Source organism: Sylvia atricapilla, chromosome 29 (genome assembly GCF_009819655.1).
Source record: "Sylvia atricapilla isolate bSylAtr1 chromosome 29, bSylAtr1.pri, whole genome shotgun sequence".
NCBI lineage: Eukaryota > Metazoa > Chordata > Aves > Passeriformes > Sylviidae > Sylvia > Sylvia atricapilla.
This window is the reverse complement of record NC_089168.1, coordinates 113030-130640: the sequence shown is the minus strand read 5'-3', so window position 1 is coordinate 130640 and position 17611 is coordinate 113030. Positions and strand designations below refer to the sequence as shown.

At 64.3% G+C, this 17611-nt stretch overlaps 2 protein-coding genes across 4 annotated transcripts; one reads left to right on the top strand and one right to left on the bottom strand.

Moving 5' to 3' along the window:
• Positions 1-4702: 4702 nt before the first annotated feature.
• On the bottom strand, positions 4703-11369 carry RBMS2 (RNA binding motif single stranded interacting protein 2). Of its 3 annotated transcripts, XM_066337408.1 has the most exons (13): positions 11199-11358; positions 10006-10154; positions 9843-9901; positions 9668-9759; positions 9437-9594; positions 7777-7856; positions 7592-7701; positions 6910-6956; positions 6738-6831; positions 6586-6633; positions 5139-5246; positions 4979-5056; positions 4706-4888 (listed from the first exon to the last, which is right to left on the bottom strand). In XM_066337408.1, the coding sequence occupies exons 1-13, from the start codon at positions 11262-11264 to the stop codon at positions 4808-4810; spliced, it is 1170 nt and encodes a 389-aa protein (XP_066193505.1). In that variant the 5' UTR covers positions 11265-11358; the 3' UTR covers positions 4706-4807. The 3 variants fall into 3 exon arrangements, with proteins under 3 accessions (XP_066193504.1, XP_066193503.1, XP_066193505.1); XM_066337407.1 differs by having other exon boundaries at positions 4703-4888; positions 7592-7856; positions 10006-10151; positions 11199-11369; XM_066337406.1 differs by having other exon boundaries at positions 4705-4888; positions 7592-7856; positions 11199-11364.
• Positions 11370-14844: 3475 nt separating this feature from the next.
• Positions 14845-16801, top strand: LOC136372799 (aquaporin-2-like). The gene is given in 6 exon segments (XM_066337604.1): positions 14845-14911; positions 15525-15626; positions 15629-15850; positions 15921-16073; positions 16149-16229; positions 16600-16801. Coding segments are annotated over 6 exon segments (774 nt in total). The 5' UTR covers positions 14845-14896; the 3' UTR covers position 16801.
• The last annotated feature ends 810 nt before the right edge of the window (positions 16802-17611 follow it).

Genomic DNA, 17611 nt, shown 5'->3' with positions numbered 1-17611 from the left:
GCACCCACCCCCTCGGGGGGGGGAGGGGCTGAGGTGGGGGAGGGTCTCTTTTTGTCCCCCCCTCCCCATCCCCTTTTCTATAACCAGCCGTGTCGTTTTAGTGACTTTTTTGATAATTGTACAGGTTTTTTGTGAATTTAAATTTATTTCTTTCTATATTTTTAGGACCAATCTCGTTTTTAATAAGGTTTAGAGGAGGGGGGCGGTCCGTTCCTCCCCTCCCCCACCCGCCCTCCTCGCTGTTGCCTGTTGATGTCCCCCCCCCCCCAAACCCCAAACCCCCTCCCCAAAATTAAAAATAAAAAAAAAAGAGTTGTAGGACCCCGCCCCAGCCGCGTGTTGCGTTCGAGAATAAAAATCTCACGTTTGATAAACACATCGTGGGCCCAGCCTTGGTTTTGGGGAGGGGGCGTTTTGTGGGACCCCTGAGTTTGGGGTTTTATTTGTGGGACCCCTGAGTTTGGGGTGGGTTTTTTTTTGTAGGATCCCTGAAATTTGGGTGGGGTTATTTTGTATGGGACCCCTGAGTTTGGGGGTTTTTTTGTGGGACCCCTGAGTTTGGTTTTTTATTTGTGGGACCCCTGAGTTTGGGTGGGGGGGTTTTGTGGGACCCCTGAGGTTTTGTTTTTTGTTTTTTTGTGGGACCCCTGAGTTTGGGTGGGTTTTTTTTTTTGTAGGACCCCTGAATTTGGGTGGGGGAGTTTTTTGTGGGACCCCTGAGTTTGGTTTTTTATTTGTGGGACCCTTGAGTTTGGGTGACTTTTTGTGGGACCCCTGAGTTTGGTTTTTTATTTGTGGGACCCCTGAGTTTGGGTGGGGGTTTTTTTGTGGAGTTTGGGTGGGGGGGTTGTATTTGTGGGACCCCTGAGTTTGGGTGTTGTTTTTTTTTGTGGGACCCCTGAGTTTGAGGGTTTTTTTTTGTGGGACCCCTCAATTTGGGTGGGGGGATTTTTTGTGGGACCCCTGAGTTTGTTTTTTTATTTGTGGGACCCCTGAGTTTGGGTGTTGTTTTTTTTGTGGGACCCCTGAGTTTGAGGTTTTTTTTGTGGGACCCCTCAATTTGGGTGGGGGGATTTTTTGTGGGACCCCTGAGTTTGGTTTTTTATTTGTGGGACCCCTGAGTTTGGGGTTTTTTTGGGGGGGACCCCTTAGTTTGGGTGGGGGGTTTTTGTGCGACCCCTGAGGTTTTTTTTTTTTTTTTTGTGGGACCCCTGAGTTTGGGTGGGGGTTTTTTTTGTAGGACCCCTGAATTTTGGGGGGGGGGGGTGTTTTGTGGGACCCCTGAGTTTGGGGTTTTTTGGGGGGTTGACCCCTGAGTTTGGTTTTTTATTTGTGGGACCCCTGAGTTTGGGTTTTTGGGTTTTTTTTGTGGGACCCCTGAGTTTGGGTGTTGGTTTTTTTTGTGGGACCCCTGAGTTTGAGGGGTTTTTTTGTGGGACCCCTGAGTTTGGGTGGGTTTTTCTCTTTTTTGTGGGATCCCTGAGTTTGGTTGTGGGATTTTTGTGGGACCCTTGAGTTTGGGTGGGGTTTTTTTTATGGGACCCCTGAGTTTGGGGTTTTATTTGTGGGACCCCTGAGTTTGGGGTGGGGTTTTTTTTGTAGGATCCCTGAAATTTGGGTGGGTTTTTTTTTGTAGGACCCCTGAATTTGGGTGGGGTTATTTTGTATGGGACCCCTGAGTTTGGGGGTTTTTTTGTAGGACCCTTGAGTTTGGGTCGGTTTTTTTGTGGGACCCCTGAGTTTGGTTTTTTATTTGTGGGACCCCTGAGTTTGGGTGGGGGATTTTTACCCCTGAATTTGGGTGGGGGTTTTTTGTGGGACCTCTGAGTTTGGCGTTTTGGATTTTTTTTTTTCTGTGGGACCCCTGAGTTTTGGGTGGGGGATTTTTTTGTAGGACCCCTGAATTTGGGTGGGTTGTTTTTTTGTTGTTTTTTTTTTTTTTTGTGGGAACCCTGAATTTGGGTGGGGGAGTTTTTTGTGGGACCCCTGAGTTTGGGTGGGGTTTTCTCTTTTTTGTGGGACCCCTGAGTTTGGGGTTTTTTGTAGGACCCCTGAGTTTGCGTGGGGGTTTTTTTGTGGAGTTTGGGTGGGGGGTTGTATTTGTGGGACCCCTGAGTTTGGTTTTTTTGTGGGACCCCTAAGTTTGGGTGGGTTTGGTTTTCTTTTGTGGGACCCCCGAGTTTGGTTTTGTTTCTGGGACCCCTGAGTTTGGGGGAGTTTTTGTGGGACCCCTGAGTTTGGGTTGGGGGTTTTTTTTGGAACCCCTGAGTTTGGGTGGGGTTTTTTGTGTGACCCCTCAATTTGGGAGGGGGCGTTTTGTGGGACACCTGAATTTGGGGTTTTTTTTTTGTGGGACACCTGAATTTGGGTTGGTTTTGTTTTTTTTTTGTGGGATCCCTGAATTTGGGGTGGGGGGGGTGTGGGACCCCTGAGTTTGGTGGGGTTTTTTTGTGGGACACCTGAATTTGGGTGGGTGGGTTTTTTGTGGGACACCTGAATTTGGGTGGTTTTTTTTTTGTGGGACCCCTGAGTTTTGAGGTTTTTCTTTGTGGGACCCCTGAGTTAGGGTGGGTTATTTGTTGTTGGTTTGTTGTTTTTTTTTTTGTGGGACCCTTGTTTTTGGGGAGGGGGGAGTTTGTGGGACCCCTGAGTTTTGAGGGGTTTTTTTGTGGGACCCCTGAGTTTGGATTTTTATTTGTAGGACCCCTGACTTTGGGTGGGTTTTTTTTTTTATGGGACCCCTTCCCCCACCCATTTGTCACAACAGCAACATTGAAAACACTTTTTCCTTTTCTCGCCATTTTTTATTTAAAAAAAAAACCAAAACAAAAAAAAAAACAAAAAAAACCAACCTCGAAGGGGGGTGTTGGGGGAGGGGTCGCGGGGGGTGTATTTTTTTTTGGGGGGGGGTCGCGGTGGGGGGCGGGGCGGGGGCGAGCGCGGAAGCAGGAGGAAGAAAATACAAAACTAGAAACCTCTCGAGATTTTCCTTAAAAAAAAGCAACTTAAAAACCTGTACAAAATGCGCTACGTATAAATTAAAGGGGGGGGCCTGGGGGGGGGGGTGGGGGAGGGGCTAATGGGGGGAGGGGTGTCTCAACTTCTCCTTGAGCTCCCCCCCCACCCCACCCCCACCCCAAGACCGATGGGACCCCCCCCAAAAAATCTCACCCCCCCTCCAAACCAGCAGCGGGGGAGGGGCTCAGCACAGGGGGGGGGGTGTCCCAGCGCCCCTCCCCCACCCCCAAGGGGGGGTCCAGGGGGGGGGTTTCTCCCTCTTTGGTTCCTTCCTTGGGGGGGTCACAACCCCCCGACCAAAGGGGTCGTGCCGGGGGTGGGGGAGGGGCCCGGCAGTAGCAGCAACGGGGGGGGGTGGGGGAGGGGAGGTGGGTGATGGCTGGAAACCGGGGGGGGGGGCGTCACCCCTGGGGGGGGGGGGAGGGGAGGGGAGGGGGGGCACAAAGAGCTGAAGCCCCTCCCCCTCCCGACCCCCCCCCCGGAGAGGGGGCTGGGCGCCCACCCAGCTGTGGGGTGAGGTAGATGTGTGGTGGTGGGGGAGGGGAGGGGGGGTCCTGGGGACCCCTTTGGAGACCCCCCCCCTACATTGAGGTGGGGGGAGGGGCTGGAAGAACCGGGAGGCCCCTGGGCAGAGCTGGGGGGGGGGGTCGGAAGCAATTTGGGGAGGGGGATACTTGGGGGGGGGGGACACGGACGGACAGACCCCCCGGGGAGGGGGTGCCAAGCCTTATGGGGGGGGAGGGGAGGGGCTGTTCAGCTTCCCATCCCCCCCCTCCCCAGCGACCCCCCCCCCAAATCTTTGGTTGCAAGAGCCGCCCCCACGGGACCCCCTGATTGTCGCTGGGTGGGGGGGGGGGAGGGGGACAGCGAGGGGGGGGAGGGGTCCCCCGGGGGGTGGGGGGGAGGGGCGCGGGGGCTCTAAAGTGCCTGATTGACCCTCGGGGCGCCCATCGAAGCTGGGGAGGTGTTTTTTTTTTTGGGGGGGGGGGGGGGGGCGTTATTGCACTTGAGCGACCCCCCCGGGGCAGGAAGGGCTTTGGGGGGGGGAGGGGAGCACCCCCGGCCCTGCGGGGGGCTGGAGCCCGGAGATTGGGGGGAAGGGGGGGTGGGGTTCTCTATGGCCCCCCCCCCAGCACCCCGCACCCCGGGCCGGGGGCACCGGGCAGCAGAAGGCACGGGGGGCACCGGGCGGGGCCGCGGGCCCTGGAAGCACGAGGGGGGGGGAACCGGGACCCCCGGCCCCCCCCGGGGCGGCGGCAGCGGCTTTTGCCTTTTTTTTTTTTTTTTTTTTTTTTTCTTTTTTTTTCCTCCTTTTTTTTTTATCCTTTTTTTTTATCCTTTTTTTTTTTTTTTTCTCCTTTTTCTTTTTTTCGCCTTTTTTTCCTTTTTTTTCTTTTTTTTAGTATCACCTTTTTTTTTTTTTGTTTGTGGTGCCTTTTTTCGCCATTTTTTTTTTGGCCTTTTTTTTTTTCTTTTTTCCTTTTTTTTTTTTTTTTTTCTGTATGTGTCTGTATTTTTTTTTTTTATCCTTTTTTTTTTGTTCGTTTTTTTAGAAAACGCGGGAGGAAGAAAAACCCTCCGAGCGGGAGGAGGGTGAGGGGACGAGGACAGAGCAGAGGGACCCCTCCCCACCAACACAGGGACCACCCCTGAGCCCACCCCGGGCTCAGCGACCCCCGGCTGGGGCGGGCACCGGGTGGGGGGTCCCTGGGGCCGGTCGGGGGTCCCAGCGCAGCCCCTCCGGGGGGTTTGTGAGGGGAGGGGTCCCTCGGGCCGCGCCCCCCCGCCGCTACTTGGGGTAGGGGTAGGGGAAGGCGCCGGGCTCCGACGGCGACTCGATGGGGCCGTGGCTCGGGGCGGCTCCGCCGTCCTGCGGGGAGGGGGTTAATGCACCCCCAAACCCTGCACCCCCAAATCCTGACCCCCCCCCAAAGCCCCTCCAGGATCCCCCCACACTCACCTCCAGCGGGAGGGCGGGTGGCACCGGTGGGTACGGCGGGATGAAGGCTCCGGGGACGGCGGTGGCAGCGGGGACGTACTGGGGACAGCGGCAAGGGGAGGTCACTTGGGGCAGGGAAAGGGTCAGGGAGGTTTGAGGAGGGGTCTCGGGGGGTTCTTACCGTGCCAGCGCTGCTCAGAGAGAGGTGGCCGAGCTGCTGGGCCAAGGGGGCCACCACAGAAGGCTGGAGGGGGACAGCGTGGTCCACGGCGGGGGCCAGCACCGCGCCCTGCACGGCACCGTCAGCGCGGGGACACGGGGGGACACGGCAGGGACATGGCAGGGACATGGCAGGGACAGGGACTGAGGCCATGGAGACACGGCGGGGACATGGGGGGACACGGGGGAACACGGTGGGGACATGGCAGGGACAGGGACTGAGGCCATGGGGACACGGGGGGGACATGGCTGGGACACGGTAGGGACAGGGACTGAGGCCATGGGGGCACGGGGGGGACATGGGGGGACACGGCAGGGACATGGCAGGGACAGGGACTGAGGCCATGGGGACATGGTGGGGACATGGCAGGGACAGGGACTGAGGCCATGGGGACATGGTGGGGACACGTGGACCGGGGCCATGGGGACACAGAAGGACACACGGACATGGAAGGGCCATGGGGACACTGGAGGGACACAGGGACCGGGGCCATGGTGGCACGGGGGAGGTCAGAAGGGGCCACGGGGATATGAGGGGACACGGGTAGGATCAGGAGGGGCCATGGGGAGACAGCAGGGCCATGGGGACACTGGGGGGACATGGTGGGGGCACAGGGACCAGGGCCATGGGGACACTGGGGGACATGAGAGAGACACAGGGACAGGTGGGGACACACAGGGGACATGAGGGGATTGGAGTTGTGGGGACACACCAGGGATTCAGGGCTTGGGGACACAAGTGACACAGGGAGGGGGGACATGGGGCACGGGCTGTAGGGACACACAGGGGACACAAGGGGATAGGGCAGTGGCAGGGGAACAATACAGAGAAAATGGGGTCACAGGGGGAAATGGGGACACACACAGGGACATACAAAGACAGCAGCTATGGGGACACGCTGGGGACACAGGCAGGGGGGCCGTGGTGACACATGTGGGACACAGAGTGGGACAATGGGACACACAGAGGACACGAGGGTGGGGACACTGTCACCAGAGCTGTAGGGACACACGAACACGGGGAGGAGGGACATGGGGACAGAGGCCATGGGGACACAGAGGGGACACAATGGAGGAGAGCACATAGGGACAGGGGCTGTGGGGACACACAGGGCACGGGACATGGGGGACACAGGGAGGACACACGAGACAGGGACCCCCAGAGTGACACCAAAATGGGCGGAGCCTGACAGAGGTGGGTGTGGCTTTCTGGCCAAGTGGGAGGGGCTTGGTTGCAGAGGGCGGGGCAAAGGTGGGTGGGGCAAAGGTGGGTGGGGCAAAGGTGGGTGGGGCAAAGGTGGGTGGGGCTCCAGCACACCCTCCCCTATCCGGGCAGGGCAGGTGTGGGTGGGGCAGATCCCAGGCGGGTTCCCACCACCCCTCAGGGCGTGGCACCGGGCGTGGCTCACCGTGGGCTGCACGAGGTAGGACTGGTGCATCCAGGTGGGGCCGTGGACCTGTGAGGGACACCAGGTGGGAACAGGTGGGTGCTCCCCAGAACACCCCACCCCTTCCCCAGGTGGGGACCCCTCCCAGGACCCCCCCAAACCCGCTGCCATACCTGGTAGGAGGACACTGGGGAGGGCAGGTACGGGGCCAGGGCGGCGGGGGGCAGCATGCGGCCGGGGGTCAGCCCGTAGGGCGCCGGGTAGAACCTGTGGGGCGGGGGGTCAGGGCTGGGGGGGCCACGGCCGGCAGCCCCCACCCCACCGGGGGGTCCCCGGGGCACCCACCCGTTCTGCAGCGCCGTCGCGGGGTCGTAGGCCAAGGTCACGGTGCCCTGGTTGGGGGAGGGGAAAGGTCAGTGCTGCTCTGCAGCCCCCCCAAAATCCCTGTGTGTCCCCGAAATCCATGTGTGCCCCCTAAATCCCTGTGTGCCCCTAAATCCCTATCCCCCCAAATCCCTGTGTGTCCCCAAAATCCATGTGTGCCCCCTAAATCCCTGAGTGCCCCCAAATCCCTGTGTGCCCCCAAATCACTGTGTCCCCCCAAATCCCTGTGTCCCCGAATTCCTGTGTCCCCAAAATCCCTGTGTCCCCAAATCCCTGTGTCCCCCCAAATCCGTGTCTTCCCCAAATCCCTGTGTGCCCCCCAAATCCCTGTGTGCCCCTGAAATCCCTGTCCCCCCCCAAATCCCTGTGTGCCCCAAAATCCCTATCCACCCCAAATCCCTGTGTCCCCCCCAAATCCCTGTTCTCCCCCAAATCACTGTGTGCCCCCCAAATCCCTGTGTGCCCCTAAATCTGTGTCCCCCCTAAATCCCTGTGTTCCCCCCAAATCCCTGTGTTCCCCCCAAATCCCTGTCCCCCCCAAATCCCTGTGTCCGACCCCTGTCTCCCCCAAATCCCTGTGTCCCCCCCCAAATCCCTGTGTGCCCCCAAACCCCTGTGTCCCCCCAAACCCGTGTCCCCTCACCGTGTCACTGTCCCGGGCCCAGGCTCTGCCGTTGGACACGAACTTTCCTTGGCTCTGCCTCTTCTTCTGCCCCCCATCGGCGAACTTGCAGAGCAGGGGGTCTGGGGGGGCTGAGGGGGGGGTGTCAGTGCTGCCAGCAGCCCCCAGCCCCCCCAGAATCCCCTCTGGGAGCCCCCCTAACCCACCTGGGACCCCCGGGGGGGTCTTGATGAACTTCCCGTTGAAGTGGGTGATGACGGCCTCGCACTTCTCCGTGGATTCCATCCTGGGGGGAGCGGGGCTGGGCCGGGGGGCACAGGCGGGGCCCCCCCAGCTCTGTGTGCCCCTCCCCCAGCCCCACGCAGCCCCCCAATACCCTTCATCCTGTTAGGTACCCCCATGTGCCCCCCCAAATCCACAGCCCTCCAGCACTCCTCATCCTCCCAAGCCCCCCCAGCCCCGTGTAGCCCCCCAAGTTCTGTGACCCCCCACATTCTCCTGGGTCCCCCAGCCCCATGTGCCCCCCCATCCCCTGCTCTGTGCATCTCCCATCCTCCCAGGGCCCCCCCCAGCTCCACGTGTCCCCCCAGTCCCCCCATCCTCCTGAGCCCCCCAGCCCCATATATCCCCATCCCCTGCAGCCCCCCAGCTCTCTGCAGCCCCCCCAAAGTCCCTGTCCCCCCAGCTCTACCAATCCTCCTGAGCACCCCCAGCCCCTTGTACCCTCAGCCCCCCAACCTTCCCTATCCTCATAACCCCCCCCAGCCCCATTTACCCCCAGCCCCTGCCACCCCTCCCCCAGCTCCTGCAGCCCCCCCAAATCCCTGTCCCCCCAGCTCTCCTCATCCTCCTGAGCCCTCACAGCCCCATGTACCCCCCCAGCTCCTGCAGCCCCCCCAAATCCCTGTCCCCCCAGCCCTCCTCATTCTCCTGAGCCCCCCCCAGCCTCATACACCCCCATTCCCTGCAGGACCCCCAGCTCTGTGCAGCCCCCCCAAGTCGCTGTCCCCCCAACCCTCCTCATCCTCCTGAGCCCCCCACCCCATGTACCCCCCCAGCTCCTGCAGCCCCCCCAAATCCCTGTCCCCCCCAGCCCTCCTCATTCTCCTGAGCCCCCCCCAGCCTCATACACCCCCATCCCCTGCAGGACCCCCATTCTGTTCAGCCCTCCCAAGTCCCTGTCCCCCCAACCCTCCTCATTCTCCTGAGCCCCCCCCAGCCTCATACACCCCCATTCCCTGCAGGACCCCCAGCTCTGTGCAGCCCCCCCAAGTCGCTGTCCCCCCAACCCTCCTCATCCTCCTGAGCCCCCCACCCCATGTACCCCCCCAGCTCCTGCAGCCCCCCCAAATCTCTGTCCCCCCAGCCCTCCTCATCCTCCTGAGCCCTCACAGCCCCATGTACCCCCCCAAATCCTGCAGCCCCCCCAAATCCCTGTCCCCCCAGCCCTCCTCATTCTCCTGAGCACCCCCAGCCCCATACACTCCCATTCCCTGCAGGACCCCCAGTTCTGTGCAGCCCCCCAAATCCCTGTCCCCCCAGCCCTCCTCATCCTCCTGAGCCCCCCACCCCACGTACCCCCCCAGCTCCTGCAGCCCCCCCAAATCCCTGTCCCCCCAGCCCTCCTCATCCTCCTGAGCCCCCCACCCCATGTACCCCCCCAACTCCTGCAGCCCCCCCAAATCTCTGTCCCCCCAGCCCTCCTCATTCTCCTGAGCACCCCCAGCCCCATACACTCCCATTCCCTGCAGGACCCCCAGTTCTGTGCAGCCCCCCAAATCCCTGTCCCCCCAGCCCTCCCCATCCTCCTGAGCCCCCCAACCCCCCTCCCCTGCAGCCCCCCAGCTCTGTGCAGCCCCCCCGTACCGTGCGAAGCCCACCCCCCGGCTGGCTCCGTGGGGGTCCCGCAGGATGCGGGTGGAGACCACCTGCCCAAAGGGCTTCAGCAGCGCCTCCAGCTCCTGCTCGTCCACGCCCAGCGGCAGGTTCGAGATGTACAGGTTGGTGGGGTCCTGCTCCTGTTGCTGTGGGGAGGGGGTCAAAGGGCTGCCTGGGCTCTTTGGGGGGTCCCGGGGGGGGGTTTCGGGGGGTCCATACCTTGGCCATCTGCGCCTGCACCCCGCTGGCCTTCAGCGCTGTGACGGCCTTTTGAGCGGCTGTGGGGCTGTCAAAGTCCACGAATCCATAACCTGGGGAGGGGTAAGGTGTCAGGGAGACCCTCCAGAGCCCCCCCCTCCCTGGACTCCCCATTTCAACCCCGCTGCCCCCCAACCTTTGCACTTGTTGGTTGTCTTGTCCAGGATGGCTTTGGTGGAGACGATCTTCCCATAGCTGCGGGGGCAAAAAAAAAAAAAAAAAGGGGGAGTCAGAACTTAATGAGACCCCCAACCCTCGCTGAGGGGTTCTGGGGACAGCAGGAGCCCAGCCCCACTCACGGCTGGCAGAGCTTGACCAGGTCCTGGTCTGTGGTGCCGGGGTGCAGCCCCCTGATGTAGAGGTTGGTTTTGCTGAGCTGGTCCGGGGTCCCCCCGGCAGGGCTGGGGCTGGGGGGGCCCAGGGGCTGTGCGGGGGGCACATAGGGCTGCTGTTGGGGACAAGGAGGAGGTGGCAGAGGGGTCAGTACCCACCGCAGCCCCCCAAAATCCTCCCCATCTAAAACAGACAGTGAGGATGTGGGGCAGGGCTGCCAGAGCCCCCCCCAGTGGGGTTCTGCCCATCCCATCCTGGGGGGCTGCGGGGAACCCCCCCACCACTCCCAGGGACTCTGGAGGCAGCTGGAAATCTCCAGGCAAATGTGGATCACCCGTGGGCACCCTCGGGCCCCCCCAGAGCCCCGGGAACGCCGTCACCTCTCCTGGGACCCCTGGATGCCATCATTTCCCCCCGACCCCATCATCTCAGCCCTAGACCCCATTATCTCCCCCCAGACCCCCCATCATCTCCCCTGGGGGTCCCCACCCTCCTCCCCCGGGGGTCCCCACCCTCCCCTCCCCTGGGACCCTCTCCCTCTCCCCCGGGGGTCCCCATCCTCCTCCTCTGGGGGTCCCCATCCTCCTATAGCCCAGGGTTATCATCAACCCTCTCAGGGGGTCCCCATCTTTGCCCCCACCCCTGGGACGCCTCTACCCCGTCACCCCCCGCCCAGGGGCCCTGTCATCCCCCTGTCATCCCCATGCCCCTCACAGGGGTGTCCCTGTCGCCTGTCCCCCACCCCAAGTGCCACCTCGTGTCCCCAGCTCCCCATTATCCCCCCAAATCCCGCCCCTGCTGCAGCTCGGGGTGTCCCCCTGGGGGGACATGGGGACGGAGGTGACCTCCCTCCTTCCTGACCCCCCCTCCCCCAGCACCACTGACCGATGCGGGGAAACTGAGGCACGAACGGGGTGGGGGGGGCAGAGAGGGCGGCCACCCGGGACACCCCGGGAGGAGCGGCGACGAACCGGAGCTCGGGGCGCTGCCGCTCGCAGGGGTGTCCCCGAGGCGGGGGTGGCTCTCGGGAGTGTCCCCCCCATTTCCGAGAAGCCCCTCCCCCCCCCCGGGCCTGTGTCCCGCCGGGACAGCCCCGGAGCCGCCCCCGCCGGTCCTGTCCCCCCCGGTCCCCCCGGCCGCCGCCCGCCGGGGCCGGTACCTTCTTGCCGCCCTTGTTGTAGGCGAAGGCGGGGAGCCCCGAGCGCGGCGGCACCGAGAGCAGCATTTTCCCGAGCGCGAGGGGCCGGGACCGGGCGTGACGTCACACCGGGAGCCAGCCTGGAATCCGGGCGGGCCCCGCCACGCCGGGTCCTAGCGCCGATCCCCGCCCGGTGCTGCCGCGTGCTGCCCCGGTTCTTGGTTCTCACCCCCTCCGGTCGTGTCCCGGTGTCACCCACGGTGCCGCCTGGCACCCCCCGGTGTCACCCCTCGGTGTCACCCCCCCCCCCGCTCTGCCCCGTCACCCCCCCCGGTATTGCCCCGCCACCCCCCCGGTGTTGCCCCGTCACATTCCGGTGTCACCCGTCACCCCCCGGCGCTGCCCCAAACCTCCCCCCGGTGTCACCCCCGCGCTGGCGCCTGTCCCCCCCCCAATGACCCCTGTGACCCCCGTCAGCCCCTGGGGGGGGTCTCACCCCCACCCCGGAGGTTGTCCTGTGCCCCCCAACAAATAGGGCGACCCCCAGTGAGAACCCCCCCCAGACCACGCGGGACACCGGGGGAACACCGGGGCAACACGGGGGGGACACGAGGCGGGGGGGGGGAGTCCCGCACCCATCCTCTGCCACATCCGTGTCAAACCGGGGGGTCTCTCTCACGAACCCCCGGGGGGTCTGCACCCACCGAGCCCCCCCTCTCCTCCGGGGGGATGTCACAGACCCCCATCCCGGGACGGCAGGGCCCCTTTAAGAGAAGCCACACCCACCGCCGCCATTACCGCTGGGCCCCGCCTCCCCGCCCGCACCGTGGGCGCGGCCATTTTGAAGGCGCTGGTCACGTGGTTTGACACCACACCCCGCCCGCCGCCATATTGGGCGCCTTTCTCTCCGTCACGTGACTGCGACAGGCCCCGCCCTTCGCTGAGGCAGGGCTGGGGGCCGCCATCTTGGAGATGGGAAAGGGGGGATTTGGGGGGCACCTGAGGGGTCTGTGGGATGAGATTTGAGTTTCTAGCGGGCTCTGGGGCCTGCGGGACAGGATTGAGGGGTGCTGGGAGTTCTGTAGAGGAGGATGGGAGGATTCCGGCAGCACCTGGGGGGGTCTCTGGGGCATCCTGAGGGCATCTGAGTGTCTGTAGGGCAGGATTGGGGGGACCCTGAGGAGGGTCTTTGGGGCAGGTTCTGGCATCTTGGGGTCTATAGGGTGGGACTGGGGGTTCTGGGGCACCTCGGGGCAGATCTGTGAGGCAGAAGGGAGCCCCTGGGAGCTCCTGAGGGAGTGTGGGCAGGGTTGGGTTCATAGGACACCTCAGGGGACTCTGTGGGGCATTTTGGGGACACCCGAGCATCTGTAGAACAGGCCTGGGAGTCCTGGGTGGGCTGTGGGGCAGGGTGGGGCATGTGGAGGCACATGGAGGGTCTATAGGGCAGGATTGGGGAGGTCTTGGGGACACCTGGGGGGTCTGTAGGTCTTGGTGGTCCCCAGAGGGTCTGTGAGGTGACACAGAATCCCAGGAATATTCTGTCAGGGGCTGTCGCAGCCCAGCTGTGCCCACCCTGGCAGGAGCTCCGCCAGGGGGCTGGGACAGCACAGGGGGGACACAGGGTCTCCATTTCTCCCATCCTCTGCGGGGCCCCTTGTCCTGCTCAATGTCCCCCTAAATGTCCCCTCCCTGTGTCCCCCCCGTAACTGGCCACATATCCCACCACAGTGTCCCCCGGGGTGTCCCCCAGTTGTCCCCCCTCATATCCCCCCGCGTGTCCCCCACATATCCCGCCCCCGTGTTCCCCCCTCAGTGCTGTCCCCCCGGTGTCCCCCCGCGTGTCCCGGCGCTGTCCCAGCCCTTTGTGGCCGCGGATTGTTCTGGCTTTGCCGGGCTCAGCAGCGCCGGGGCCCCCCCGTGCTGAGCCAGGGCTTCGCCCGCTGACTCACCCCACGTGCGGGGCCGGTGCTGAGGCGGCAGAGCCACGGCCCGGGGGGGCACCGGGGCTGTCACCCCCCGGACCCCTCCTGCCGCCCCCACGGGGACCTGCACGGCGGGGTCAGCCCCGGCCCCGAGCTCGTCCCGGGTGTGTGACCCCCATGGGGCAGCCCTGTCCCTGAATTGTGCCAGGTGTGTGACCCCCACGGGATACCCCTGTCCCTGAATTGTGTCAGGTGTGTGACCCCCATGGGACACCCCTGTCCCCGAATTGTGTCAGCTATGTGACCCCCATGGGATACCCCTGTCCCTGAATTGTGCCAGGTGTGTGACCCCCACGGGATACCCCTGTCCCTGAATTGTGTCGGTTGTGTGACACCCCTGGATACCCTTGTCCCCATTCTTGTCCCAGGTGTGTGACCCCCATGGGATACCCTTGTCCCTGAATTGTGTCAGGTGTGACCCCCATGGGGCACCCCTGTCCCTGAATTGTCCCAGCTGTGTGACCCCCCTGGGATACCTTTGTCCCCATTCTTGTCCCATCTGTGTGACCCCTCCCCGGGACAGCCTTGTCCCTGAATTGTGCCAGATGTGTGACCCCCCAGGATACCTCTGTCCCCATTCTTGTCCCAGCTATGTGACCCCCCCTGGGTTATCCCTGTCCCTGAATTGTGCCAGATGTGTGACCCCCCTGGGGACAGCCCCATTCCCCAGCTCGTCCCAGGTGTGTGACCCTTTCAAGGACCCTGTCCCCACTCTTGTCACATGTGTGAGACCCCCTCTGCTGCTGCCCCCTCTGTGACCCGATACAGCAGGGACAGCTGTCCCCAATTCTTGACCCCCCGGGATCAGCCCTATCCCTGTTCTTGTCCCAGCTGTACAACCTGGTTCCCCTGCCAGGGACAGCCCTGTCCCCATCTCTGTCCACGTGTGTCACCCCTCCCGTTGTCCCACTAGGGACCCCGTCCCCACTCTTGTCCCATGTGTGTGACATCGCCACCCCCCCGCTAAGGGATAGCCGCATATCCCGTGCTCATCCCAGGTGTGTCACCCTGTCCCCTGTGACCCCTCTGCCCCCCCGGGACCCTGTCCCTGTGCTCATCCCAGATGTGTCACCCTGTCCCCTGTGACCCCTCTGCCCCCCCGGGACCCTGTCCCTGTGCTCATCCCAGATGTGTCACCCTGTCCCCTGTGACCCCTCTGCCCCCCCGGGACCCTGTCCCTGTGCTCATCCCAGGTGTGTCACCCTGTCCCCTGTGACCCCTCTGCCCCTCCGGGACCCTGTCCCTGTGCTCATCCCAGATGTGTCACCCTGTCCCCTGTGACCCCTCTGCCCCCCCGGGACCCTGTCCCTGTGCTCATCCCAGGTGTGTCACCTTGTCCCCTGTGACCCCTCTGCCCCCCCGGGACCCTGTCCCTGTGCTCATTTCAGGTGTTGGACCCCCCAGGGACAGCCCTGTCCCCACTCTCATCCCAGATGTGTGACACCCTCCCCCTCATCCCCCTCAGCCTTTCATCGTGGCCTTTCATCTCTGGTCGTCCTGGCAACTCCCCAAAGGGTCCCAGGGGTTGCCATGGCACCCAGGGATGCTCCAAGCCCAAGGCAAGGACCCCCACAGCCCCCTCCCAAAATCCTGCCCCAACCTCAGCACCTCAGGGGTGCCGTGTGCCAAGGGGGTGGCAGTGCTGGGGGGTGACAGGGACAGGGGTTGCAGTGCCAGGGGGTAGGAGGTGCTCCCCCCGGGTGTGCTCTGCGCTCCTTCTCCCACAGCTGCGCCATGGCCATCGGGGAGGTAAGACCCTGCGAGCGGCGCCCACCCCAAAGCCACAGCCCCGGAGCCCCTCCCTGCCGGGGGGTGGCTGAGCAGCCCCTAACTCACGGGGACATCCCCAAGCCTGTCACTTCAATGCCCAGCCCGTAGGCCTGGCACAGGGGTCTCTGTGTGCCCCTCACCACGGCCCCTGGCCCTGTCATGGCTGCTGCCCCCACCTCCATCCCTGTGACCCTCTGTGGCCCCACTGCCAGCACATCCTGTCACCATCGTGCCCAGGGTCTGAGGGGTCCCATCCCCAAGGTACCCCATCTCTGAGGTACCCCATCCCCCTGGGTACCCAAAAACTGGGGCATCCCATCACCAGGGCACCCCGTCACCAAGGGACACCCCTCCCCATTGTGGTACCCAGGTTCTGGGGGGTCCTCTCATGAAAGCACCCCATCCCCCTGGGTACCCAAAAACTGGGGCATCCTGTTGCCATGGCACCCCACCCCTGAGATACCCAACCTTGGGCATCCCACCCCTGAGATACCCCATCCCCAAGGTCCCCTGCCCCCATGTCATCCCCTCTCTGTGCCCCCCGCTCCTGGCAGTGCCTGTGGGGTGACCCCCAGCCCCGCTGTCCCCCCAGGAGCTGCGCAGCGGCCGCTTCTGGCGAGGAGTGCTGGCGGAGCTGGCGGCGACCCTCATCTTCGTGGGGGTGGTCCTGGGGGCTTCGGCAGCCCCGGGGCCAGGCCACTGGCGCCGGCGCTGGCCGGGGGCTTGGTGGCCGGGGGGCTCGTCTGCAGCCTCGGGGGGCCCCAGGCCAACCCCGCGCTGACGCTGGCCCTGCTGTGCACCCGCAAGCTGAGCACCCTGCGTGGGGCCGCGGGGGTCCTGGCCCAGTGCACGGGGGCCACGCTGGCCTCTGCTGCTGCCCGTGCAGCGCTGCCGGACGACACCGGCCTCGTCACCAGGGTGAGTGTCCCCATCCCTGTCCCCGTCCCTGTCCCCATCGCGTGGCACTGGACAGGTGTCCCTCCCGCAGGTGAGCTCCACGGGGACAGCGGGGACAGCGCTGGCATGGGAGACCTTTGCCACCTTCCAGCTGGCACTGGCCGCGTTCGCCGTCGCTGAGCACACGGCCCCGCAGGCCGGGCTGGCCCTGGGCAGCGCCGTGGCCGCCGGTGCCCTGGCCGCAGTAAGGACCCCCCCATGTTCCACCCAGCCAGGGGGTCCCCACCCGACCAGCCCCTGAGCCCCTCGTCTCCCACAGGGGCCGTTCTCGGGGGGCAGCATGAACCCTGCGCGCTCGCTGGGGCCGGCCATCGTCACCGGTGTCTGGGATGATCACTGGGTGAGCTGGGGGCACCCCCGGAGTCCCCAAGGAAGGGTGGGTCCCCCGGCTGCAGTGTGTGACCGCTGCGGTCGCATCCCCACCCTAGCACAGCAGTTCCTGGGTGCACCTTCCCTTGGGTGAGTCCCCCTGGGATAGGTCACTCTCTCACCTTGGGCGTCACGGTGTCACCATCGCAGGACAGGTGTGTGTCCCCTATTGCCATCCTTGGGACAGCTCCCATCCTTGCCATGAGCCCCCTCCCCCAAACGTGTGACACCCCCTCCTCACAGCTCCCGATCCCTGGTTCCTCCACTCAGTCCCCATCACTGGGGTGGGGTCCCCTGTCCCCCCCACCCCTGGGACCCCCCAACACTCTGTGCCCCCCCAGGTGTACTGGCTGGGGCCGGTGCTGGGCGCGGTGCTGGCCGGGCTCTCCTACGAGTTCCTCCTGGCGCCCGGAGCCTCCCGGGAGAAGCTGGGCGCCTGCCTCGCCTGCCGGGACGTGGCTCTGGTGGAGACCCCCAGCCTGTCCCCGTCCTCGGTGGCCCACGGTCCCCCGGCCGAGCAGCGGGAGCAGGGTACTGCCTGAGCCCCCCGATCCTCCCCACCGGATCCTCGCCGCCGCCAGCACCTTCCGTGGGGCACCCACAGCACGGGGGGGCTCCGTGCCCCCTCCCCTTTTACTGTCCTGTCCCCCGTGGGGGGATTAAAGGTGTGTCGGGGCAGCAGGTGGGTGCGGAGTGATGCTCTGAGGAGACTGGGGGGGGTCTCGACCACCGCCCTGAGCCCTTTGGAACGAGGTGGCACCGCGACACCGGCGCTGCGGGCGGGTGGGTGCCCCCTCCCCGCGGCCCCCCGGCGAGGGCGGGGGCCGGGACCCCCCGTCAGCCCGTCCCGTGCCGGGGAGCTGAGCGCAGCAAAGCGCTTTGTGGTGGCCTCTGCAGCCCCGGCAGATTCCGGCGGGCGCCAATGGCCGGGCCGAGCCCTAATCCCCCCGGCCGGGGACTCAACCCCCGCTAAGCCCGGCTGAATAAACCCTCCCGCAGACAACAGCACCGGGGGGGGGACACCCCGCGGCCCCCACCCAGGGCCCCTCCCGCGGGGCTGGGGGCGGCTCCCAGCGGGGGGTAGCCCCAAAGTGTCCCCAAAACATTTGGAGGGGTGGGAGGTGTGTCAGTGCTGGCCCCGAGCAAGGGGGTCCCCCAAACCTCACAGAGAGCGACAATGGGTGACACCCCCCTTCCCCTCCCCATGCACCCCCCAGGGGTGGGGGCGGCTCAGTTCTGGGGGGGTCCCCACTATCGGGGGGTGCGGAGTTGCCCCGGGGGGCTCGAGGAGGGGGGGTTCCTCACCGCGTGTCACCTGTCCCGTGCCCCGGGGCAGCGAAGCGGTTAACGGGG